At 39.6% G+C, this 25,006-nt stretch overlaps 1 protein-coding gene across 1 annotated transcript in view; it reads left to right on the forward strand.

Annotated features, from left to right (window-relative positions):
• Positions 1–23,145, forward strand: part of LOC111325894 (unconventional myosin-IXb) — a gene marked incomplete at its 5' end in the record, with an annotated part of 37,678 nt that extends 14,533 nt beyond the window's left edge. The window contains 23 exons of the mRNA XM_088731554.1: positions 6,737–6,862; positions 7,626–7,775; positions 8,100–8,269; positions 9,377–9,421; positions 9,821–10,000; positions 11,640–11,700; positions 11,950–12,469; positions 13,281–13,420; positions 13,718–13,834; positions 14,005–14,162; positions 14,688–14,721; positions 14,950–14,997; positions 15,823–15,928; positions 16,370–16,452; positions 16,598–16,694; positions 17,039–17,119; positions 17,798–17,926; positions 18,138–18,243; positions 18,562–18,693; positions 18,884–19,013; positions 19,972–20,066; positions 20,933–21,087; positions 21,492–23,145. Of these exons, the coding sequence (XP_088587680.1) occupies positions 6,737–6,862; positions 7,626–7,775; positions 8,100–8,269; positions 9,377–9,421; positions 9,821–10,000; positions 11,640–11,700; positions 11,950–12,469; positions 13,281–13,420; positions 13,718–13,834; positions 14,005–14,162; positions 14,688–14,721; positions 14,950–14,997; positions 15,823–15,928; positions 16,370–16,452; positions 16,598–16,694; positions 17,039–17,119; positions 17,798–17,926; positions 18,138–18,243; positions 18,562–18,693; positions 18,884–19,013; positions 19,972–20,066; positions 20,933–21,087; positions 21,492–21,601 (2,973 nt within the window). The remainder of the gene's footprint in view (positions 1–6,736; positions 6,863–7,625; positions 7,776–8,099; positions 8,270–9,376; positions 9,422–9,820; positions 10,001–11,639; positions 11,701–11,949; positions 12,470–13,280; positions 13,421–13,717; positions 13,835–14,004; positions 14,163–14,687; positions 14,722–14,949; positions 14,998–15,822; positions 15,929–16,369; positions 16,453–16,597; positions 16,695–17,038; positions 17,120–17,797; positions 17,927–18,137; positions 18,244–18,561; positions 18,694–18,883; positions 19,014–19,971; positions 20,067–20,932; positions 21,088–21,491) is intronic.
• Between the last annotated feature and the right edge of the window lie 1,861 nt (positions 23,146–25,006).

A 25,006-nucleotide genomic window follows, 5' to 3' on the forward strand; every position in this document is an offset into this window, starting at 1 on the left:
CTGCACACATACCCCTCCCCTAAGCCAACATTGACCCTAACCTGTTATCAGTCGACTGCTGTTGGGTTAGAGGAGAATAGGTGCGCGTTGCTCAGATATAAACATTGATCCTAAACTTCCGTTGAGAACCTTATCTATATGGGTAGTGTTTCCTAGATTTCTAGAGTAGGAGTCTTTAACGGAACCAAGATATCATTTTGCAATCTCTTGACGAAACTTAATCATTTACATAAAGAAAGATGTTCAAAAGAAAGTTTAACACGCCTGGCTACGTACTTTCGAGATCAACAGTAGCACACATGTTCTACCATATTGCGTTTTGGAGATACGATAAACAGTTTGGTAGGTCTCTGTTGAAAAAGGGCGTTTGAAACGTTCGCACCTTAATATTCGTAGCTGTACAAGATTGTTTTTATGATTACATTTGAGTGATTCCAATGATGAAACGAACCTGTTAAGAATACTACTACTACATCACGTTTCGATGATCTTTTTTCACCACGGGAAGCTCTTTTCAAGCGACAGAGACGATCCTTGCGATAGGGACGATTATATGGAAACCAGGCTTTAAGGAGAGTAAATTCAGTTTTTGCCCCCTCCCCCTCCCCCTCCCCCTCCCCCTCCCCCTCCCCCACTTTTTTCCCCTAAATTTAACATTTTTCCCAACGAGTTTTTACTCATAAACCCCCCATGTCAGGTGAAGGCCTTGAGAAGGCCAACATTTGTTGAAATTGATTCACGCTCAGCTGGTCAGAGACTTCCGATATACTTTAAGTATACGTCACATATGGTATTTCACAGGATTTTGTAAATCTTGATTACTGCCCGAACAGACTTTGGTTAAATAGGATACAGAAATATTTGGCGGAAGATTTGAAAGATAGAAACGTCTTGAGTATTTCATAGGTCAGGGTCTAGGAACTAAATTACGTTTTTAAACTTGACTTTTTAATTTTTTTTCGAAGCTTTTTACTTCTGAATTATCGGTGAAATGCTCCTCACTTTATTTTCAAATGTAGATTGAGTTAATAATTGAAACTTTTTCATTTCACTGTTTCCGCTGATACAGTTTCATTGGCTGTGACTGATTGGTCTCGTCTCGCATCACGTTCACAGTCTCTCAGAGATAAATGAAATCAAAGCAAGCAAAGGCTGCGAATGAGACTGTTACACACCAAAATATCAGGCACAATCTGCAGATTTCATGCTTTGTGTTTCATTCTGTTTGGCATTTGTCTTATTTGCAGTCGCTCTCGCGCATCCATCAGGCCTGCGCATCCATCACGCTTGCGCATCCATCAGACCTGGGCATCCATCTATTTTTGGTGTTGGTGGGAGGCGTGGGGGTTGGGGTGCGTCGTGAGACATTCCAAAGAACAGTTTAACATGGAGACTTGTCTGTTTGTCGCGCGAGGAAATGAAATGTTAATTAGTGTTAATTAGACGCAAACCATTTTCAGGTCCAGGCCATGGATAATCCTCATTTGTGTTCGGTAAATCTTATTACAGACTCCAAAGAACCTCTTGAGCCAGAAAATACCCCATTATTTAGGGAGAGTCTCTTGTGGCATTATTCACTATCTTTATTGTATCAGTGCTCTCTGTAGCAAAACACTTAAGATCTACTTACAGCTTACGAATAGTTTCAATGGAATTGACCCCCTTGGGTCGTTGTTCTTGCAGTTGTCAGTCGTAACATGATCCATATATCTAGTTTCGTCTGCTGGTTTTTCTGCGTTGCCACCAAACGCGTTTGATCAATTCTACGGTGTTTTTACAACTTTTCTTTTACGACAACTTGTATCAAGGCAGTTATTTTTTGAGGAGTAACGTGAGTGGTTTCTAGGTGATAGTATGAATAGTTTGCCTGGCGTTGTTAATCTTGTAGCCGAGACTAACTAGTAAATACTGTTGTTCGTCAATTTGAATATTCATGTGTACTCGCTAAAATATCTAAATCATTCACAGATATTCCTTAAGACATTAGTAAACGCGGTATTAGTCTACCATTAGCTTTAAACCTACAGTCATTCTCGATAACTCGCTCTTTCGTGAGTTGTTCTCGGATAAATCCCTGTCCCGTGTCGTTAAACCTGCAAAGAAGGAGGAATTACCGCCAAGTATGACAGGCTTAGTAACCCCCCAGTCGTGGATATTGTTATTGTTATTGTTATTGTTACCATAACCTTTTTGTTGTCAGACAAGACGGATTTAAGCGAAAGTTTTGAAGATTGAGCCGAAAAATCGCCGACTATGAATAGGATGTAAACGGAAATTCAATGTAGAACTTTGTACTCTCCTCTATCGCCCAAAGGGAAAATCAAACTCTGATCATTTGATTTACGATGGTGAAATAAAGTTGAGGCGTAAGAAATGAAGCCAGACGAATTAAACTAAGAATCGGAATTTTAAAATCAGTTTTTTTTCTACGCAGTCATATCTCAAACGACCTAGGAACCATAACAGTTGTCGGTTAAAAAATTTCGGACTTTTGCGTGAATCTATTTTGTCGGTGACAGAACGTTTTTGGCAGATTTTTTGATTCTTCGAATGGTCCACATGGCGAAATGGTTCAAATTTTATAGTTTAATTTTCCAATGTGATCTTTACTTTTTGAGGATTCGCTCAAATGCCTTGTTTGATTGCTACGCGTGTCAATGTTTATCTTGGAGTGTCTTGCAAATTATTGTACTCAAAAAGCTTAAGGTGATTTGGATATGGCCACCATTGACTAAAATTCACATTCTTGTTTTTAACAATCTGTAGCAGTTGTCTTCTGTAAATATTCTTTACAAGGCATTTGATAGAAGAAATTATGTAGTCAACCTTTCACCCTTTGGGGTTTATCACATGCATCTGCTCGTCACGGTCTCAAGTCATTGTCACGGTAGCAGGTGATGAGAGCACACGTACGTATCGGCTGAAAGGGTTTTTATCTTGATAGAAATGCCGAATTCTCTTACTGATTTACGAGGAAGCTCGAAGCAGCAAGTAGCGAGAATTTTCTCGAGGAACTTTGCGTTACAGACTTGATGACTCAACCGGATATCTCGTGGTCAAACCCTCTTGATCTCTTGCTCGAGATCAGCGGGTGATAGGAAAAGCGTCACTTGATATTTTGGATCAGAAACAAATTTTAAGACGACCAAAAATTCTCGGCTTGATTACAGCGTCTTGATCTGTCGCTAAAACGCGCTAGGCGAATTTAAGTGGCATCGGGCATTTGCCGGCGCTCGAAGTTAGGCAGAGAAAATTTTGTTCGTCTCATCCTTCATCTTCGCTTAAGCGAAAAAATCGCCAAGTCATGACGATATAGTAAACTGGAGCTCTACTGAAAGCGAAAACTGGTTTTTTTCGCTTTGATGTCGTGATTGAATGTACAGCTTAACAATGGTTTTGAAGTGTGTGTTTTCTTCGGCGCGGAAAGTCGGCGTTGGAGGTTCAAAGCTTCTTCTACTCCTGGCTCTCGCTGCGTTTCACTTAATCAAGGTAACAATTACACCGTAATTCGTACTGTTACTGACCGAAACTCGAGAATTTCATGTCTCATTTTGAAACACTCGACTACAATAGCATTTTCCTTCAACAGGTGCGATACAGAACAGTGTATTTCGAATTAAATGATAGTAATATTTGACCATATTGTAGAACAGAAGCAAGGGTTTTATCTTTGGAAAATTTTTACTCATCCGGTCTTTGTTTGACTACGAGACGAAAATAGATTTCAGTCGTAAATTTTAGACACCAAAATTCTTTCTAACGCTTATCTTCTCTAAAGCAATTATTAATATAAGCCGCAAACGACCCTGATAGAGTTTTAATCTGGATTAATTGGTAACATGTATAGATGTTAGTCTCGTCATTTTTGTCTACAGTTCGTTTCAGCTAGGCCTTGGATGCGCATAAAAAATACAAAATTGTAGTTATTTCACCACACGTACTGCGAACAATTTCATACGAGGAATTCTCGGTGGTACTTCCGGCAATTGTAGTGTTTAATTTAACCTGAAATCATCGATTTGTGAATGGTGTCTGTCGTTATTGGTGTATATTTTGTTTTGGTTAGGGCTCGAGACGTCCAAAACAATCAGAATTGATTTGAAGAAGGGAAAACTGATATTTAATAGTTTTTTTTGTTGGCACGACTGCAACGCGCTCACTTCACGCAAACGTAAATCATAGAACGTGATCGATGGCTTTGTTATGACGTTGTTTCATGATTTTTTTTTTACCGGTCATCGACCTTAGTCCGTGAAAAACGTAAATGATACTTCTGTACCGTATCACTTTTTATTTGAATTTACGTTTGTTTGATTAAATCATGTAGCTCTATACAAGGCGGGTAAAAGTTAAATTGTCAAAGCATTAATTTTTTTTTTGGTCTAAAATATCAAACACTGTGATCAGGGTCTGAAGCTAAGGGGAAAAATAACAATTTTGTTTCCTACAGATCTAGGGGAAATCCTAAATGATCAATATATATGAAACGAATTTTACTGACGAATTTAATGTAATGCGTTTTAGAAGGGATACTTTTGTTTGTAAGATTTTCGAATCGCTTCTTGGAGTTAGCTACGTCGCGTGATTTTTCTCTTTTCTTTAAATTTTGATGCAAGTCTTTGAGTAATCTAGACTATTTTCAACCGGTTTCCTTCCGGTTTTCAATTGGTATTCAGTCTTGACAAGTAAAAAGTAATTATGGCCTATGCTTTTGAGACGAAATTAAGGTTGTTGAGAGAGACGTGGATTTGTCTAAATCAACGCGAAAAAGTTAAAGTGGCTTGTCGCCCTAGACAATGTTCAATGCCTCTTAGTCGTGTTAAGTGTTCCACCTTTTTTATTGCAAGTTTCTCTTTATCTTATTCTGACAATGAATTATTTCCTGTAGGCAAAATGTTTCTTTTTTGTGTGTGTTACTGTCGAGGTTTTCATATTCATTTTCCATTATCGAGCCTTGACGGAAACAGAAAAGATATCCGACCATAAGGTTAATAAGCTTCAAGTCTGCGCAATTGTTAATCCTGACAATGTTTAGATCAGGTCCTCATTTCTAACAGACTTTGAACAACAGAAACTTTAAGTTGCCAGACCAACAGGACAACAACAGTGTAAAAAGCTTGAATAAAGGTGTGCCGTATGGAAAATTTTGGGGAATAAGCTATCACTCTTCGTAAAATGATATTATATCAAAGTCGAAAAGATTGAACGAGACAGGTCATATTAGTTGACTTGATAATGACCCGTCTGGTAGGAGAGATGCACGGGTCCAATTGGTGGTTTGCAACCAATCTCTAGAGACATAGTTAACAATGGTGAAAGGAACAAATGCTGGTGGACGAACAAAAGAAGCGAATGAGATATCTGTTGTTATGTCCACCAACGTGCAAACCACCTATTACTGTAGACCACTTTCATAAATGGCTGCGGGATTAATATTCTTTTGTTTAAATTTAAATTAGCCTTTCTGGGCTCGTTCTCCAGTACAAAATTCAAAAGAATACATTATCTCAAGCGGGGCCAGAAAGGCTAATTTAAATTTAAACAAAAGAATATTAATCCGGCAGCCATTTTGAAAGTGGTCAATTGAAGCCACAATTAGTTCTTCAATTTGACAGTTTTTTCACTTTCTGTAATTAACGTGTTAGAATTTATTTGTCATTTATCTTCTGATGTCATTTTCCCCTTCATACCCCTGAACGTTTGATGTTTTCCTCTTAATTGTGCAGAATAGCCGATTTCCTTATTACCTTTAGCCTCATTTTCAAAGAGAGTTCTAGCGCTCATCCTTTCAGGTGATCATAAGTTTTCATTTCGCGTGATAATAACCTTTCATTCACATGCAAATTAAGCTATTTTTTCACACGAATGGTTGAGTACCAGGCCTCGCTTTGAAAAAGAGGCCAGAGGTAATTCGGAAATGGCCTATTTCAGGCGTTAGTCGTAACAAGATTTTGAGTCGCCTGTTTGACGTACAAATTTAAGCTTGAACTTCACGGTAATCAGTGTAATGAGGTAGATAGATAAAAGGGTTATATCCTTGAGAAGAAACACAGGGCTTGCACTGTAAGTATTCCGGAGAGCTTCATACAATTTATTATAATTTTATTATAAGGAATTGTATGGAGCTCTCCGAGATACAGTGCAAGCCCCGTGTTTCTTCTCATGAACCCCAACAGGAACATTTGTAGTCGAGGACGAAATAGATTTAAACGCACTGAACTTGAATTTTTATCGTCGCGTGAGGAACCCAAGGATCAAGCATACCTATATTGGATGTTCTTAGCTCTTCTTACGCCGAGAGAAAGAACGATAATTAATGACTCAAAATGACCCAAGCATGATTTGTAATATCCTCAATTCTACCAGCTTATATTGCCCCTGAAACTTTGTAACCCTCCCTCCACATTGTCCGCATTTCTTGAAGTACTGACAAGGAGAATATCTTGAACTATCTAGAACTTTTTTTTAGTGAGAGATCATTTCCTTTCATCTTATGATCGCGTTGTTTAATTCAATTCAATCATTTAATTCAATAGTGATATCGTAAGGAGAAATAAGACGTTAGTAATCCTTAGGGTTAAAGGGAAAAACGAAAAGGACCGAGTCTTTAAACAGAGCCAAACGAAAGCAGATGTTGTAGGCAACCAATGTTTGAAATGCCATTACACTAAACAACGGTTAAATCTCATTTGAATCACAAGCCCAAAACGTTTCTTCTCTATTTTTTTTCCTTTAGGAATTTGTGAAACGGTACAGCTTGCTGTTTCCGCGGAAGGATATCAAAGATGTACGCGAAGAGATGCCGGGTATTCTAGAATCATTGAAACTGAATCCTCGTGAGTTCCAGATAGGCAAAGAAAAAGTAAGTGGCTGTTAATCAGATAAAAGTAAGAATAAAAATTAAATTAATCTAACTAGTTAGCTTGACGATTGATTCGTGCATTCCTTGGTTTAATATTGGTGGTCCCGTATGACTTAGCCTGTAAGCACGGTTGAGTATTGTTGATCCCATATGATTTAGTGCGTGAGCACACCTTCATGAAAAGAATTCTTTGGTTTAGTAATGGTGGTCCTATATGACTTAGCCTGTAAGCACGCTCTCATTTAAAGCATTCCTTAGTTGAGTATTGTTGGTCCCATATGACAGCCTGTAAGCACACCCTTATTTAAAGCATTCCTTGGTTAAGTATTGGTTGTCCCATAGGACTTAGCGTGTGTGCACACCCTCATTATAAGGGCTGCGGGATGCGCGTTTCTCCACCAGCGGGAAAATTAGAGACGAATCAGGGAGAGGTTTGCCAGGGAGTCTGGCACTAATAATGAGTTGTAGGTCTCTTGCAGACCTCTCGCGGGCTCGCGTTGCTAAAGGTCTCGCTCTTTCCCTCAGGCGAAGAAATGCTTGTGCTAAAGCTCAAGAAGGTCACTTGCAGGCTAAGTCATACGAAACTGCCACTACTCAACCAGTCAACATATGAATAAATCAATCATCAAGCTCATAAATTGGATTAGTTCAATTTTTCTTTCTCCTTTTATCTAATTAATTAACTCCAAAAAATGTATCATACGACTCTCACAGGGAACCAAGTTTAAAAATGTTTTTGGCTTCTTTTCCTCCTTTTCCCCAGGTATTTCTGCGAGACAGTCAGCATGCTTTGTTGCAATCTCGGCTGCACTTGGAGCAGATCCACAAAATCTGTGTGTTACAACGATGGATCAGAGGTACTCTACAGAGAAAGCAGTTTATTCGACAAAGAAATGCTGCTGTCCTGATACAGGTAAGGACAGAGAATGGAGGACTTAATCTGGATCTATGGATATTCAGTTCAAAACGCGAGGGGAATCAAACTTCCCCCTTCCCCTGCCCCAATGAAAAAAAACGGTGAGTGTAAGACAGGGTTATTTGACACACTGGAGTTATGGCAAAGGTTGTCTCTATCAAAAGAGTTTGATGTAGAGTATCTTTCCTCATTGAGGGACGATTTCCAAACATTTTCTCGAGGATTTTTTCTTAATTTCCATAGTATTTGTAAAATTAGACTCAAGCAACGTTGGGAACACTCTATTTTAGACATTTATTGAAAATTTTGATTTCACTTCAGGCCTGCTGGCGAGGTTACTTAGTTCGTGCTGACCTCGAGGAACAGTCTCTTGCTGCTCTTCGGATCCAGTCCTTGTGGCGAATGTACTTGGCGCGGCGTGAGTATCACAGTATTCGTGAGAGAGTTATTTTGCTTCAAAGTCATGCAAGAGGACACTTGGCGAGAATAAGGTTTGTCACGATAGTTAATGACGTTTGAGTAGTTAATAATTGTAATCACAGTCTGGTTGATAAGGAACCTCTTCCCGCTTGGTTTTTTTCCCCTTTTTATTTGCTTCTTTCGTAGCTCTGGTCCTATCTTTACTAAATCGTGAAGGTTAAATCGCTGCACGAGAGAATCATGCCAACAAACTTAAGCTCTTTTTAAGGCCTAGTTCCTGAGGCAATCCATCTTTGCTGTAAGATCACAGTTATTTCGAGAGTTCTTAAAAGGATCTAAAAATAATCAATTCTGTCTTCCATCACGGGTTCACTCCATGTAGCTTCTCTTGGTTCTGCGTCAAAAAATTCAAGCAGGGTGCGAGGTACACTTGTCATACCCGAGAAGCTACATTCCTTGAGTCTAAAAATAACATAAATTCATCTTCTCTTGACTATTAACATTAAACATTAACTTAAAGTTCTTCGAATTAAAATGATTGAGATGTTTTACTTGAGCGACACGCACCAAAAAAAATAAAAACTGCTTTCATGAGGTTCGAACCGTAAACCTTTAAATTGCGCGCTTCGGTACTCTGGAGCTGAGATTTAGAGACACTTTGGTGAGCTAGGCTGTTACCAGGTTTATATTTGACATGCGACTGGCATACTACTAGGATTAGCTCTGTCGAAAGCGTCATCGTGATTGAAGACAACATTACCCAAACTGAAGGGGAAAAACAAACATTGATTTCGCTTTTGTGAAGTGTGTCAGGAATCTTCCAATTGCTTCTAACACAAGAGATTCTCCCGATAATATTCACGTTAAAAAAATGACTCACAGATTCGACTCACTTAAACTATTGTTAATGTCCCAAAACCAAATAACTCGCTCAATCACACGTCGCCTCGCACATGGTTATTTTCTCTTAAAATCTAATCTTACATCACGTGAATACAGCCAATCAATGGGAAACGAGAACAAAGGGAGCAAAGTTCACTTCCACAGCGTGACAGTCACGCAGTCCAATTCTCAACAAAGTCGTTCCTCGCGCAGAGTTGAGTGTTTTTGATGGAAGACTTTACGCTTAACATCTCTGTTATTATATTTTTTTCACGTTTTTATGTATCTCTTCATAGGCATTTACAAAGACTTGAAGAACACAAGACGAAGCCTCTATCACCGTAAGATTTTCTCTTTAGTTTTTCTTAATTACGTAACTATTGTCAAACATACCGGTAGCTTTCGTCGGAAAATTTCTTCCGTTCACTTTTCTCTTTGCTGACCGCTGGTCGCCAGGGTCGTTGTTACATGGTCTTAGACAAGACACGTTACTCTTACAATGCCTCTTTCCAACCATGTAGCAAATCAACGGTAGGAGCAAAATTTCGTGGGGGCGTGTTGGTCTGGGGGTGGAGTGGATATAAACCTGCAATAGTTTTGCGTCCCTTTCAGGGATAGTCGGGAAAACTCCTTATCACTGCTGTTTCAGAAAGCGGGACAATCTCTAGCAGTGTCAGCCACTTGGCTGGAGTGCCAGAATTCACCTTAACCTCTTTATCACTCTTCCGTTTGGTCCTCAGTCTGCAGGGATCTCCTCGGCAATTTAATCGATCTCTTAGTGACCCTCAAGGCTACAATGCACTTTTTCCCGAGGATGATTTTAGTGTTGAGGAGGATGAAGGAAGTGATGTGCAAGAACTTTCACATATTTACGAAGAAATAAAAAATCCAGGATCGCCTAGACAACGGAGTCCCTCTAGGTAAGAATACTTTGTTACTTTGCTATGTTAGGATAATTTGGTTTTATCAACTAAGTTGATAATAGGTGTGATGTGCGATCCTCGCAGTAGATAGCGCTATTTGTGCAATAGCGAGAATCAGACCTGAAAAAAATCAGGCCTGTACGGGACTCGAACCACTGACCTCTGCGATACTAGTGCAGCGCTCTACCAATTGGGCTAACAAGCCAACTGGGAGCAGGCCGTTAAGTTGATTCAGTTCGTTATAAACCCGTGAAAGTGATAAATGAGATAGAATGAATATATGAAGTTCGTATATTTTGAGCTGCGGTATTAGATACGTATGATGCACGATCCTCGCAGTAGATAGCGCTATTTAAGCAATAGCGAAAATCAGACCTGAAAAAAATCAGGCCTGTACGGGATTTGAACCACTGACCTCTGCGATACTAGTGCAGCGCTCTACCAATTGAGCTAACAAGCCAACTGGGAGCAGGCCGTTAAGTTGATTCGTAATAAACCCGTGAAAGTGATAAATTCATATCATGAAGTTCATATATTTTGAACTGCGGTATTAGATACATATGATGCACGATCGTCGCAGTAGATAGCGCTATTTATGCAATAGCGAGAATCAGACCTGAAAAAAATCAGGCCTGTACGGGATTCGAACCACCGACCTCTGCGATACTAGTGCAGCGCTCTACCAATTGAGCTAAACGCTATTTATGCTATTGCATAAATAGCGCTATCTACTGCGAGGATCGCTCATCACACATATCTAATACCGCAGTTCAAAATATATGAACTTCATATATTCATTGCATCTCACTTATCACTTTCACGGGTTTATTACGAATCAACTTAACGGCCTGCTTCCAGTTGGCTTGTTAGCTCAATTGGTAAAGCGCTGCACTAGTATCGCAGAGGTCAGTGGTTCGAATCCCGTACAGGCCTGATTTTTTTCAGGTCTGATTCTCGCTATTGCTTAAATAGCGCTATCTACTGCGAGGATTGCACATCACACGTATCTAATACCGCAGTTCAAAATATATGAACTTCATATATTCATTGCATCTAAGTTGATAATGTAAATTGTTCGCCGCAAAGAGTTTTTAAAGCTGACTTTTCGAGCGATAACCTTTTATCTTTCACTTTGACGAGGGGCTAACGCTCGAAACGTCGATTTTAAAACTCTTAACGGTGGCCAACATTCATTATTAACTTAGTTAATAACACCAAAGTAACCACCCCCACCCTACTACCGACGCAGCTCCGCGGTTTCCTAAGAAAAATTACCCCTTTATTCCACGCTGTGATAGTTTTGGATCAGTCGTATGGGATCTTACGACGAGTCCTAGAAATAAGTGAAATAAGGAATTTCAACTTCTTTTTACTTGTTTGAGTTTTGTCTGGTCTGAGGTTTTAAGTGAGAAGTACTACGATATCATAAACACTATTTTTTGTTTGTAAGGCGTTGGAAAATAGTTTTGAAGCGGTAGAAGAATCTCAAGGATATGATTAAGTACACGATAAACGAATGACAACATTGACAAGGATTGTAAATGTAACCTTTGACCATTTATGCTAAAATGTAACCAAACACAAACCGTCACACAGCAAGTGACTGTCGTAGCTTAAACGCAATTTCTCTTTCTAGGGTGAAGGACATATCCAAGATATTCAGCGGTACCTCGCCACCAAATGGATCAAAATGCCCGGTATGCAAGACAATTTGGGCGTCTTTGACTTTCACTCCTTAGCTCCCACTATATATTCTCCCAACTGTAGAGAGAACATTTTGTACAATTTAGTTCTGAGAATTTGGTGTTCAATCGGAAATCTTTCACGGATGTTTTCTAGAAAGTGCGACTCTGCTCTTTTTTTTTTTTTTCCTTTTTGTTCTTTTTGAGAAAAGGATACTTATGACTGACAATAATGATGTTAATAGTCTCTTCGATTTATCTCAGGTTGTCCGCCAGAGATCCAATTCGGAACCAAACAGCCCTGAATTCGCGCGGAGTCGTCCACCGCCGCTGGAGCTTTCTCCTTCGCCCACCAAACGCGTGGCACCCTCCAAGCTAAGTCCCATTCCGTCACCGACACTCACCTTTAACAAAGGAAACGAAAGGGGCGACGATTTCAAGTCAAACCCGAGACTTTCACGAAGACTCACCAGTAGTTTCCGAAAGCGCCTTTCCTCCAAAATGAAGCCCGGGCATCGGTATAGCACCTCGGACGTTCTGGATGACCGAGGAAGAACCACCTCTCCCCCGTTGTTCCAGGATGATTTAGCTGTTGGGAAAACTACTGAGAAGGCAGATTTTGCAGCCACTCTCAGTCGCACTGAGTATGGTGGCAAGGTCAAGAAAGGGTTGTTTCGCAAGATCGCGCCTAGGAACTCATTCAGGAGAAAGTCTGATTCCAGTTTGAACAGAAATAATGCAAAGAAACCCGTGGAGCTGGATGGGCGGATAGGATCAAGTGACGGTTAGAGTTGATAGTCTTTACTTGTTATCTTTCCGCAGGTCAAATGAAATTTATTTTCATTACAATTTGTATCAGAATCGTCCACGGGGAAGAAGAACCCTCTGAAATGTGCTCCTCTCAACGTGCGGCTTCGCAGCTCAGCCAGTAAAGGCGCCCAACTAGTATCTGGGTGGCACGGGTTTGAATCCTTGCAAAGCCTGAATGTTTTTCAGGCTTCTCGTCTGCATTTGCTTAAATTGCAGCTCAACTGCGAGCATCATGGCCTTATTTGAGTCTTGAGTTTATCATTTTGAGATCTAAATTATTCTATATTTATTCGAGATGTTCGATTGGTCAGGACATAAAGTATTTGAAGTGTTGATGCTTACAGTGATTTCCAGTTAAATTGATCTTTACCTGTGATGAAACGGAAATCAATCCAGTGGGTTAAAATAGAATCTTATTCAGTGGTTGTGTAAATAACCTCGGTCGTTCAGAATATTACTTTTAGGTTCTGTTGTTGAATCAAGAAACAGGGCGTTTACATTTTTGGCCAGGTCTTGGGTTCTTTGGTTCGCTTAACTCTTTTACTCCAAGGAGTTGTTAAGTAGAAGGGTGATAAGAGTGAAGGAAAACATCAACAAGCGAAACCTGTATGATTGAAGACTAAATTCTCAGAGCTAACGTTATAAGAAATTTATGACAGACGGTAAGGAGACTCAATGCTGAGATCATTGGAGTGAAAGTATCTTGATTCTATATCAATACATTGGTAATTTTAAAAAGTCTTATGCATAAAACACTCACTTTCTATGCTATCGTTGTATTGCAGATATGACTAAGGCCTTGAAACAAACCAAGATAGTCAGCTATGCTCACCCTCAGGGACCCGTCCAGTGGAAAAATACCGGCAGGAAGCTCATCCAGGGCACTGAAGAATTGGGTGCACTAGAGGCTTTCCTTATGAATAAGGTACCAATCTCTTCATCAGCAAATAGACAGACTGGCATTGAGCCGGTGTAGCAGACATACATACAGACAGACAGACGTAGAGCAAATGACAGTATAATATACACACACACACATACGCACACACACACACACACACACACACGCACACGCACACACACACACACGCACACCCGCACACTCGCACACTCACAGACAATCAGACAGACAGACGACAGAGAGAGAAAGGTACAACTCACCGGATTTCTGTATATTATGTTTTTTAACGGAGATCATATATTTTCTTTGGTATTTTACTAGGTGTCAAGTTTGAATAAAGAAGAAAATAAGCGTGACACGATCGTTGACCGCGTGTTTAGAAAGGCTCTTCAAGAATTCCATATGCAACTCATTTCATCGTACGCCGTCCTCATGAAGGTATATCAACCATGGCATAGTGATCTTTTATATTTCGTCAAATATCTTTTAGCTTTTCAGCCACTTTTATTTTTAGTTAAAAGCTTTTCCTAGATATCCAGGATAAGAGACGTTAAACGTCGCTTTGCCGAAATATTTTTTCAACCGTGTTTGACTTTTTCTTCTTCCAGGAAGACAAATCGTTTACTCTGAATTATGAAGACTTGATGGGTCAGTTTGAATTCACGCTGAAGAAGACAATCAAAAGCGAACGCATCAGTGCCAATTTTCCTGTCATTATGGGTGTGAATGCTTTCGGAGGGGTGCTGTCTGAGTTCATCGCGTTAAGGTGATTGGCTGTTTCATCAGGCATCCTATAGCCAATCGTAGCACTCGTCATAATCAATAGTCGGTGGCTTGAAGATATAGAAAAGGCGTTCATACTATTTTCATGGAGTGACGCTTAATAGCTTGTGACATCCAAACGAGGCTCAATAGCTTGTGACCTCTAAACGAGGCTGAGAAACGAATTGCATGTAAATGATGCCTAGATGGAAAGGAAATGCAAACAAAGTTGACAAAGAAAAGGAATGGGAATGAGGTTAGGAAACAAATGGCCTGTAAGGGTGACCAACAAAAACTATGACTTATCAAAAAATGGAAACAAACAAAAAAAAAAAAAAAAAAAACAAGACAAATAGAATGACATGCAAACTAGTTCTTTGATGTAACAATTTGAACGAATTTGAATGTAGGCCAGATTTTACTAACGTCTTGTAGTGTGGCCCATATTTACTCTGTAAGGTTGATGCTCACTTACTCACTCAATTGGGTTTTTTTTTGTTTGTTTGTTTGTTTGTTCCTTTTTTTACAGAACGCGATCGGAAGCCAAACACACTAGGGACAAGGTAAAAAAACTACTCATCGAAGAACATGCAACGAAGTTGCAACGAAGTTGAGAGAAATACGAAAAAAAGAAGTTTTGTTTCGCAGTTCTAGATTATCACACCACGACCACTAATGTGGTGGCAAGAGTTATTATCTTGCAGAGACTGAGCAAATGTTATGCGAGTTTACACTGTTCGGATCAACTTAGCATTGATATTGATTTTTTTCCCAATTTTTCTCTTCCGTAGCATCAAAAGAAAGCTCATTTGAAGAAGCGAAAACCATCTGAGCTCACGGTGAGGATTGTAAACAAGACATTTAATTATGTTTGGAGTCTTCCTTTTTCTTCGATCGTTAAAATGTTCTTACTTAAAAGGAAACCGAATAATTATAAGTCCGGGTTGGCAACAATCTTGATAATAAGGCTCGAAAATTGTGCCAGGCGTTCTTCGTTAGAATTTTTCTGTTGATGGTGTTGTCTTTTCGTTGATCTATTGTATGGGGAAGGGAACAGAAATGTGGATATATCAAGGATGGAGCGATATTTCACCCTTCTTGCAGTGGTAAAGACTCGTCGTGAAATGAGAAATTTTACAGTAAATTATCATTTCTCCCAGCCAATTTTACTCGTTATATTTTAATATTGTCATTATGATTATTTGATATCGATCTTCAATACTCTTTGTTTATCTCATACAAACCATAAAATTAAAGACTCAACTTAGTACATACATTGTTTCCACGATCTACCGATGCGCAATAAAATTAAAATTGACCTGTCAGTAAGTTATGTACATATTTTAAACCGGCCAATAAGAAGTTTTCGGTAAAGCTTTCATCGGCAACACTCGAAAAGAAGTAAAATAAACTCTCTTCGATCTCTTCGTTTCACCGTGCTATGTAGCACATAATTCTGTACATGTAATGGCGTTTGCCTCACCGAGCGACCAGCCCACCACAAGGCTGAGAAGGTGGTCCAGTAGTGGATTGCGGAGTCGTACATCAAGCGTAGTTTTAAATCTTTACTCTAAGATTTTGGAAGCGCAGAGTTAAGCTCGGTTATTATTGTTTTCAGACAGTTTTTGTTCCTCATGTTTTGATAAGTGTCTTTTTTACTGCAGTTGTTCAACGGTCATAGATTCTCTACCACTCAATTCAGTATACCGACATTTTGTGAGCAGTGCGGAGGGTTTATATGGGGATTGGACAAAGCATTCGTCTGCCAAGGTTCCGTACCCACTTTTTTTCTTAATTTTGATTATTGTTTCAGAATTGTAGCTAAAAGCTCTGCCCAATATTCTGTTTTTGCAGCTATGTAATTTGAAACTGGCAATCGACAAGTCAGCTTTTTTGAACATTTTTGATAAGCAAAAACGTCCAAAAAGAAAAATTCGAACATGACTTGCTAAGTGTTCATGTATTCAGTACCTCTGTGTTGATTGAGAACACATGCAAATACAAATGAACATGGTGGTCTTTAAAGAAGGGAATCCAGTGGGCCTTTTATCATGTGTTGTACAAGAAGAAAACTACCCAAATGATGTAGGTCACTGGGTACACATTCTATGCAATTTGTCAGTCACAATGAAGCAGTATGGTAGAAATATTGGATTTCATTTAAAGTGTGTCAGTCGACCTTCCTAACTCTATTTGCCTTGTCTCTCGCAGAGTGCAGATTCACTTGCCACAAGAAGTGTCATACCAAGTCTCAAAACATTTGCAGAAAGGGAACGAACAGGTCTAAAGGAAAGGTAAGGTGCTCTAATACCGAGATCACCTTTGTACTTTGGCGGAGTTTTTGTGCGATTTAGAAGTACAGAATTGCACGTCGTATTATACATTTATCCCTGGTCTTTCCTGTGTTTTATTCAATATGAGCTCATTGATTCTTTTCAGACGGAACTGTTCGGTGGTGACCTATCGGACCTTGTATCGAATGAAAATTCTGTACCACCATTAGTGGACAAACTCATCCAAGATATTGAAGCGAGAGGTAAGTAACGTGGTTATTGTGGTCACCTGCTAACGATTCTTTGAAGTGATTAAAAGAAATGAAGAAATAATGAATGAGTAACTGTCGCTGCAGTGCAAGGGCCGACGAAGGCAAAGTTGGTCTTTATCACAGAATGGTTAAATTGTCAGTCGTGTCATCGAATCGTTCATTGGGTACTTTAACTAATTCTTGAAATGAGAGAAAGTGTCGCAGTGATGTTAGTGATGAAGAGCTCTGTGTGACTGCAATCAAGACAAATCCAGTTTTGTTTCTGTAAGTGCTCATTCATTTCTTCTCCATGTTATTTATTTTTCATTTTCTATTCCTTTTTCCTGAATACGAAGGTTTATACAGTGAGGGTCTCTATAGAAAATCACCGAGCAATGTTGCAGTAAAAAAGCTTAAGAACGAAATTTGTACTGTGGGTGAGTGGAGATTTCTCTGACTTTTACATATTCTAGATGTTTTTATTCTAATGTTGCCAGCGTTTCTACGTAACTACGCAGCTCTGATTTGAGCGACGATAATACCACGTCACGTTACTTAGAAACTGCGACGCAAACAGTATGCTCAACCACTTCACAGGGGGTGAAAGAGCGGCAAAATAGATGGTCTCGTCTCTCCATGAGGCGTTTTGGTTGGTTTTAAGGCATGCGCATTGGATTCCGGAACTTGAGCCCGCATTTGAGCCCTGGCCGGGTCATTGCGTTATGTTGTGTTCCTGGTTCGTCGCACCGCCCTTTAGTAAGCAACACGAACCATTCAGGGGTTAAGGGGGTACTAAAGTTTCAAGAGATACTGTAGTGCTGCGATGGTAGGGGGTATTAAAAGATAATTTGGTTTCATCAAGTAGGTTAAGGAGTTAAGTTAGCCACCGTAGAGAGTTTCTAATGCTGACATTTCGAGCGTTAGCCCTACATGAGAGTAAATGGTTGGCTGAGATTGTTTAGCTTCCCGTCCACGAGGAGAAGAAATACTCCTTATCGCGACCTTAACCTAAGGAAATCTTATTTAACTTGAGCAGTGATGATCCACCACACTTGTAAGACTCTCCTACATACTTACAGTGTTATACCGCTTATTTTGACGGCATTTCTTCGCAGGAATTGAAAATGTATCATTAGACGAGTACACTGTACATGTAGTAGCTGGCGTTTTGAAGCTATTCTTCCGGCAGCTGGCTGTACCCGTTATTGCTGCAGATTTTTACATGGATTTTATACGTACTGCAGGTCAGTTCAGCCATGTTATCCTTCGTTATCAACTTATGTCTTCTTCACGGTTGTCTCGTGGTGTGTTACTTTTGTGGCCAAATTTTGATCGACAATCAGCTCGATTTGGCTAGCTTTTTGCTGCAGCTGTGATTCAAACTCGCCACCTACTGCGGTCAAAGAGAGGTGCACAAACAAATTGGTCTCACTACTTTGCATTGTTTTGTTGCAGAACTATCCGATGAAAAGTTACGTTTACAAGCTCTTTACAATCTGGTACAAAAGTTACCTCGAGCGTGTCAAAACACTTTGGAGAGACTTGTTTTTCATCTTGCCAGGTAAGATATATATCTTATTAACCGAGCGCGAGGGCCGTACTGGGAGAATATCGGCCCGAGGTCAATGCCAGGTAAGATCGTTAAACTATTTGTGAATACCAATTTGAAGTGGAGCACTGACTCAGCTTCAGCCAATTTGATTAAAAAAAAAAAAACAGTGCCTGAGGAGTTGCGGTGAAATGAAGTTTCTTTAGGTTAAGTATGTTTTTGAAGAGTAGGCAAAACTAACACCAACGTGAACTATTCGCACGATTTCACCAAACTTGTGGCTAGGAAAGTAAATTTACCGAATTGATTTTCTCCTTTTTTGTCTCGTAGAATAACACAACAACAGGAGGTGAACCTTATGAATGCAAATGCTCTGTCAATAATTTGGGCACAGTGTATCATGGCCACACCCCCCGGAATGAGCGCGTTGGAAAGCATGCAAGACGTCAGTAAACAGACCAAGTAAGTCTGCACGTTCTGGTGAGGTAAACAGACGCAGATTACTCGCAATCGAACCAGTTGCAGAAAAGCGAACCCGAAAAAGAACTTAGCCTCTAAAGAGGTTTTGAAACAGTTCCACTTGCAACGATTTATCATTATGAGTATGTTTTGTGATCTTCTCAATTATAACATTTGCTTTCTAATTTGTTAGATGTCTTGAAACCCTTATTCTTGGTCAGTTATCCAAGATCCGAGCGACCATCAACAACATCCGAGAAATTGATATTGCGTCAGAATCTGCTCACAGACGCTTGTCCTTGTTGAACGTCAACGAAGGAGAGGTAATGTGTTGTTACTTTTCTGTTAGGAAAACCGCATTTTAGGGTCGCGACAATAATGTTGCGGTAAATTGTTGTGTGACCATACCATTATTAGAGAAAGATGTTTTTCGTCTTTTCAACAGCCCTCATTTTAACTCAGAATTTTTCTTAGTCCCACGCTCTTGACAAGACGAAAAACATCTTTTATTCTTTACTGAGTTCAAACCTTGCCATCTTCCTTTTTCTATTTACATGCCGTTTTTTTTTTTTTGTTATAGTTTGACTACATGTATGCCGTTTATGTTGTTGTGACAACTTTGTGTTACAGTTTCGCTTTGTGACCTAGCCTGCGAGTAGGCCCTCATTAAAAATGCTGCAGGAAATGCGTTTCTGCGCCCGCGGGGAAATTTTAAATGAGAGAAGTTTGACGGGGATTTGGGGATAGGTTTAACGGGGATCTGGGGGGGTTTAACGGGGATCTGGGGAGGTTTGACGGGGATCTGTCACTAACAGTGATCAGTAGGACACCCTGGCAGACTTCTCGCCGGCTCACTTTGTCCAAGGCCTGGAACTTTCCCGCGGGTGAACAAGACGCACGTTCCGAAGCGGTTTAAATGAGGACGTGCTTCCAAATTATTTGTGGCAATGAATGTTGTGGTACTGTGACTGCACCTTTAATGTTATGTTGACTGTTGTGTGACTGTATCGTTTACATATGTATGAGGGTTGTGTGACCTGTGTGACCTGGCTCTAACGTTACCTTAACTGTAGTATAATTGTGCCAAGTGCGTTGGTTTTACTGTTGTGTGACTGTGCTTGTTTGGTCACCCTGACTTTCATGTGACAGTGTCTTTTGTAATAGTGTGCTTGTTGCGAGATCGGCATAGGACGTCAGCATGTCACACAGTTCGCTTCGACTCTACCAAAACGAACATTTGTTAACTTTTTACGCCCTTTAATACGCTTTCTTTGATCACAGGATGATGGTTTGGTAGAGAACGGTCTTGAAGGCGAAGAAGAAGAAGAAGAAAAGCGACTTCTCACGCGGCAACTATCTGATTTTCGAGAACAGAGGTGAGAGTTTTATCGCATAACTGTACGCAGAAACGTGTGAGACGTAATAACCTGACTGTTAGCGCGCTGGACTCCGGATTCTGTGACCCAAGTTCAAGCCCTGGCGGTGTGATTATTTTGTGCCGCCACGTCAGCTCATGTTATAGAGCATCGGACTGCCATGCGAAAGGTCGAGGGTCTAGCCCTAGGCCGGACCAGCACTCTGGGTCTTAAAATAACTGAGGAGAATGTGCTGCCTTTGCTACGATATCTGAAAACTGTGAGACATTCTAGTCTTCTCGGATAAGGACGAAAAACCGTGGGCCCCGTCTTCTGCATCTTCTCTGTCTGGCTTTGATTCTGATATTGGGGGCATCAGTTGTAAACTGCTCAATGCAGTGTGGCCAAAGTCCCCCGCAAACTGCGGTAAAGCGCCATGAGCTTTAGGATATGGCGCCATAGAAACCCTTCATCATTATCATTATCATTAAGACAGTCTGATCACAGTACCGCTTCCTACTCAAGAGTATTAATGATGGGAGCTTATCAAACATTCTGCTACATGTACTTGAAGATCATTTGCTACGTGATCGGCAATCGGGATATCCTTTTACTTTCATCCGTGATCAACATGTAGCTTCCCTCCACGGTATTCTTACCTCAGACTTAAAACAAGTAGTGCGAATGCAAACTCAGTGGAGTGCCGTGGGGTGCCATATCGAACGGGGAAATCACACATTTAGTCTTAAACATAAACTGTTATTGGGGGGGAGGGATGTTCAAGGTACTGATAGTCAAGTTTTGGCAAATTCTGGTACTGGTGGAATTCTCAGTTGTGGACAAAGTTTAATTTTTCAGTATCGTATATAATTTTGTTTTTCTTTTAGAGCTGTTTTGACAGCCAAACTGACAAGCTTGGAGCCCCGGAAGGGGGCAGACAGTGGAGAAGACATGACTAGTGATGACTGTCAAACAGATGACGACTTGGAGGGAACTGAAGAGGAGAGAGTGGAAGAGTGCGCAGTTTCCTTTGACCTCCCTGGTGAGTAGTTTTTCAACCTATAACACTTTGTTTTCACTGGCCGTCACGCCCTGTCCTTTCTTTCACTGGCCTGTAGATAAAAGACCAAATTCTCGTGAATAATTCAGAGAGAATTGTAGCAGGAATTAGCAAGAAGAATTGATGACCAGATATTGGAAGTGAAATGCTATTTGGAGGTGGAGCCGCAAAAAAAAATTCCCCCCCCCCCCCCCTTGTGATGTTGTGACAAAAAGGGAATATTAGAGAGAGAATATGCAAACTTATGCTACTGTGTAAAGGGTTAAAGAGTTCAATAAAAATGTCTTGCTTTCCTGCTTCTCTCAGTTTCACTTTTGGGTGTGCTCCCTTTGATTTGTCCGTCAATCATGTTTAGGGTTTGATGTTATTTTACTTCTTCTTTACAGCCACCCCGGTCCAGTTAGTTCATCTTACAAAGAATCGCGTCAGACAACCACTAGTCAGGCGGCGGAGGCCAACAAGAACCAAGTTACGTGAGCTTGCAGTTCAAAGATGAGACATTCTGTGACTTTCAACCTGCAGAGTGTGTTATATTTGTGCCTTCAGGGAAGAGTAAACGACGATGATTCTTCACTGGTTTTGGAGTTTGCCGGTTCTACATCATTCAAGGAAGCCTTTCAGGATCAAAGCGAAATAAGAGATCTTGCGAGGTGTTTTCTGAAGGTAATGGAGACCCAAGATGCCGACCAGTGAAACTTAAATGATTTTACGTACTCAGAAAAAATACGGATGAATAACGATAACAGATATTGTCTCCGTTTTGATTTCGTTGGTCAAAGGAACCACAGGGTTTTCCTCAACTCAACGTCACATTGATCGTCAGGCAAGTCTCCATGAGATGAAGTCTTGTGTGACATGGGTCGTCACGCAACTATTTGAAAGGATTCTTACAGATGCGGTGTCTTCTACAAAGGAATCTTAGATCTAAGCGATAGAGTCAATGACAATATGTTTGCAGCAATTTATAGACGCTTTTCCTATTGAGAGTGTCTCCATCAGCTTTCACTAATTTTGAAGAGATTTTTTAAATTGAATCTTACATGGCAGCTTTAATATAGCGCGTGAAACGTGATTAGTGGTACTTCTCGTTTACGCTCATTTTGATATCATTTACAGCTGATTTTGTGGAGCCAAAAAATAAAGAAGTAATTCGTTTCGTCTTTCGCTGATAATATTTACTAAGGTTTTTGGGGAATACCGCTTTTAAAAATTCGTCTCGCCAACCAAGTCTGAAATTAAAGTAATTAGAACTTTTGTAGATACAACCTCTTTCATAGGGTCTCGAAGGAAAAAACATCCTGAGGAAACCGTGGGTATGAGGTTATACTAATTATGCTGTGGCGCAGGCGCCAATTTGATACGCTCAAAGCCTCCTGAGACGGATGCAATAAGATATGAAAAACAGAAAAAGAAGGAAAGAATCAAATTCTCTAGAATCTACTTTGTCACAGCTATTAGCTTTGCGCGCGGTTATTAAAACAATCAAATAATTTTCCATGATTTTAATGCAAGGAGCTTATATCATAGGTAATCGGGAAGTGTTTCAACGTTTTTGATTGAAACTTTATCCATCTAACTTGTATTGGATAAATGAATGACACAATTATATTGAAAATGGAAATTATACTATTAGATGTAGGTAGCGGGAAAAGAATGAAAACGGCATTAGGGGACTTTTTTTTTGCATAGGCATTAAATGTCCCTAGCTCGCAGGCCATATGAATCATTTTACTTGGGCATACACAAATTAATTATGAAGTCAAAAATTGTAAACAAAATATTAATTCCTTATGGTAGGAGTTATTTAATTTATACGTAATGTTGAAAATTGGTAAATGAACGGCTTTCCAGTAGTTTTGTACTTCTATTGTAATATATTGACTCGTACATGTACTTATCATGCGACCATGCGATGTGAAGTAAGAATAGCAAATTTAAGAGTGTAACGAGTCTCGAAGTTTTACTGTTTGTTACGTAGTTCCTTTGTCGGTTTTGTGCCTTTTATTAAAATTAAATACGAGCGCACTCAAACCTCCCAAATTTGTCTTTTGTGTTTTTTCGATAAAGCTCATAACAAATGGATAAATCAACAGGATACCGTGAGCTCTGCGTTTGACAAGGCTTAATTTTTTCCTTATCCATACGTGTTTCCTTCTACAGATTTCTATTAACGTTTTCAATTTTTTTTTCTTCATATATATTGTTTCTTATGTTTGCTTTGAAATTTTTGCGCGGGAATCAGGCGCGCGGCCGGCAAAAAATTGATCTCCCTGCGCATGCCCGACATTGATGTGGACATTTGCACATTCCGGATATTTGATGGTGATGTAAAATCGTTAAGAAAAGAAAAAGCGTCCATTTGCTATCGAGAGTGATGAGGACGGTCGACTTTGCAGCTGCTTCTTTAGTATGGTGAACAAAAGTAAAAGAAATCTGAGTATAATAAATTCGTCCACAGAGATTAAAATGTGTGATACCTGGCATGTAACTTTGTGCCAATGCACACACTTTTTCGTTCTCGAAATTAGACGTAATATTTTCCCTATCTTTATATTATTATTAGTAGTAGTAGTTTTTTTTTTTTTTTTTTGTTTTTTTTAAAAAAAAAAAAAAAAAAAAATAGTAGTAGTAGTAGTATTATTATCATTATTATTGCTATTATTATTATTATTATTATTATTATTATTATTATTATTATTATCTCTTTTACCACAGTCTGCTAGTGTTCTTTTTGTGCATCAGCCGGGCGCAAACCATGCACCTGTAACGTCAGTCACTTAAGTCAATCATGTTGTTCAAACACTGAGCACCTTTCTAAGGATTCGCGCCGATCCCAGCATGCAGATCTTTTGAACCTCTGTCATTATCATTATTATTATTATTATTATTATTATTATTATTATTATCATTATTATTATTGACTTCTTACTGACCGTGCACGAGGGCGGTACTGGCCGTTCTTGAAGCCTCAATTATTCTTAAGTTCTCTTCAGCCTGCTCGATATGTTTTCGAAGTCGTGAGGAAGATCCGTTCAAGGTATGTTACAATTTTATATTGAGCCTTGGAAATAAAGAATGTCATCTCCTAGTACTATCTCGCAGTCAAAATGTTCTTGTTTCTAGATCTGAAAAAAAAAAAAACTAAATGTTTTATTGGTCATTGGACAGCCCTGTATGTACAAGGTCTGTTCAATGATCCAATTCCATGTTCTGTAGGGCACTGATTGATTAAAAATGCAATTAAGTAGGGACAAAGAAAATAATTTCCAAAATCCAAATACACATCGACCAATGAGATGATCTTAAGTTTGTAGTCTGTTTAAAGGTTCCCGCTGCATTTCCTCTCCTACTGTACATAAATTATTGCCTTATTCCCTACCCCACCCCCCTGCAGAAATATAGTCAATTAAAGAGAACAACATCAACTCTGCTGAGAGAAAATTCGTCCATAATAGGTTAGCTAAACGAGCCAATAGTAGCTAACCCTTATATCACATGACTAATCACTTGACCTCTTCGCCTGTCGAAAACGAGCAAAATAGCAGGCTGGCGAAATTTGGCGACCTCAGCAAAATCGTAGGTGACTTAAAAGCATGTGACAAACAATTCATATTTCACTTATAACATTGTAAATATGGCGGCCAAACACATCTATAACAACAAGTTCCCCTTCAATAATGCAAATAGTTAAAAAAGTGGTTTGTTTGTTTGGTTGTTTCCTGTAGGAAACCGGGCAATTCAGTTCCTCGAATAATGCCTTCTGAGGAATTTTCATTTATTTTTTCATATGCATTTTTAAGGATTCGTTCCCATCTGAGTTTGAAAAGGTATTTCTACAATTACACAAATATTTGCACTTCTCTACAGCTATTCATCCAGTTTAAAATCAGCTATCAGCTGA

Source organism: Stylophora pistillata, chromosome 8 (assembly GCF_964205215.1).
Source record: "Stylophora pistillata chromosome 8, jaStyPist1.2, whole genome shotgun sequence".
In the NCBI taxonomy this organism is placed as follows: domain Eukaryota; kingdom Metazoa; phylum Cnidaria; class Anthozoa; order Scleractinia; family Pocilloporidae; genus Stylophora; species Stylophora pistillata.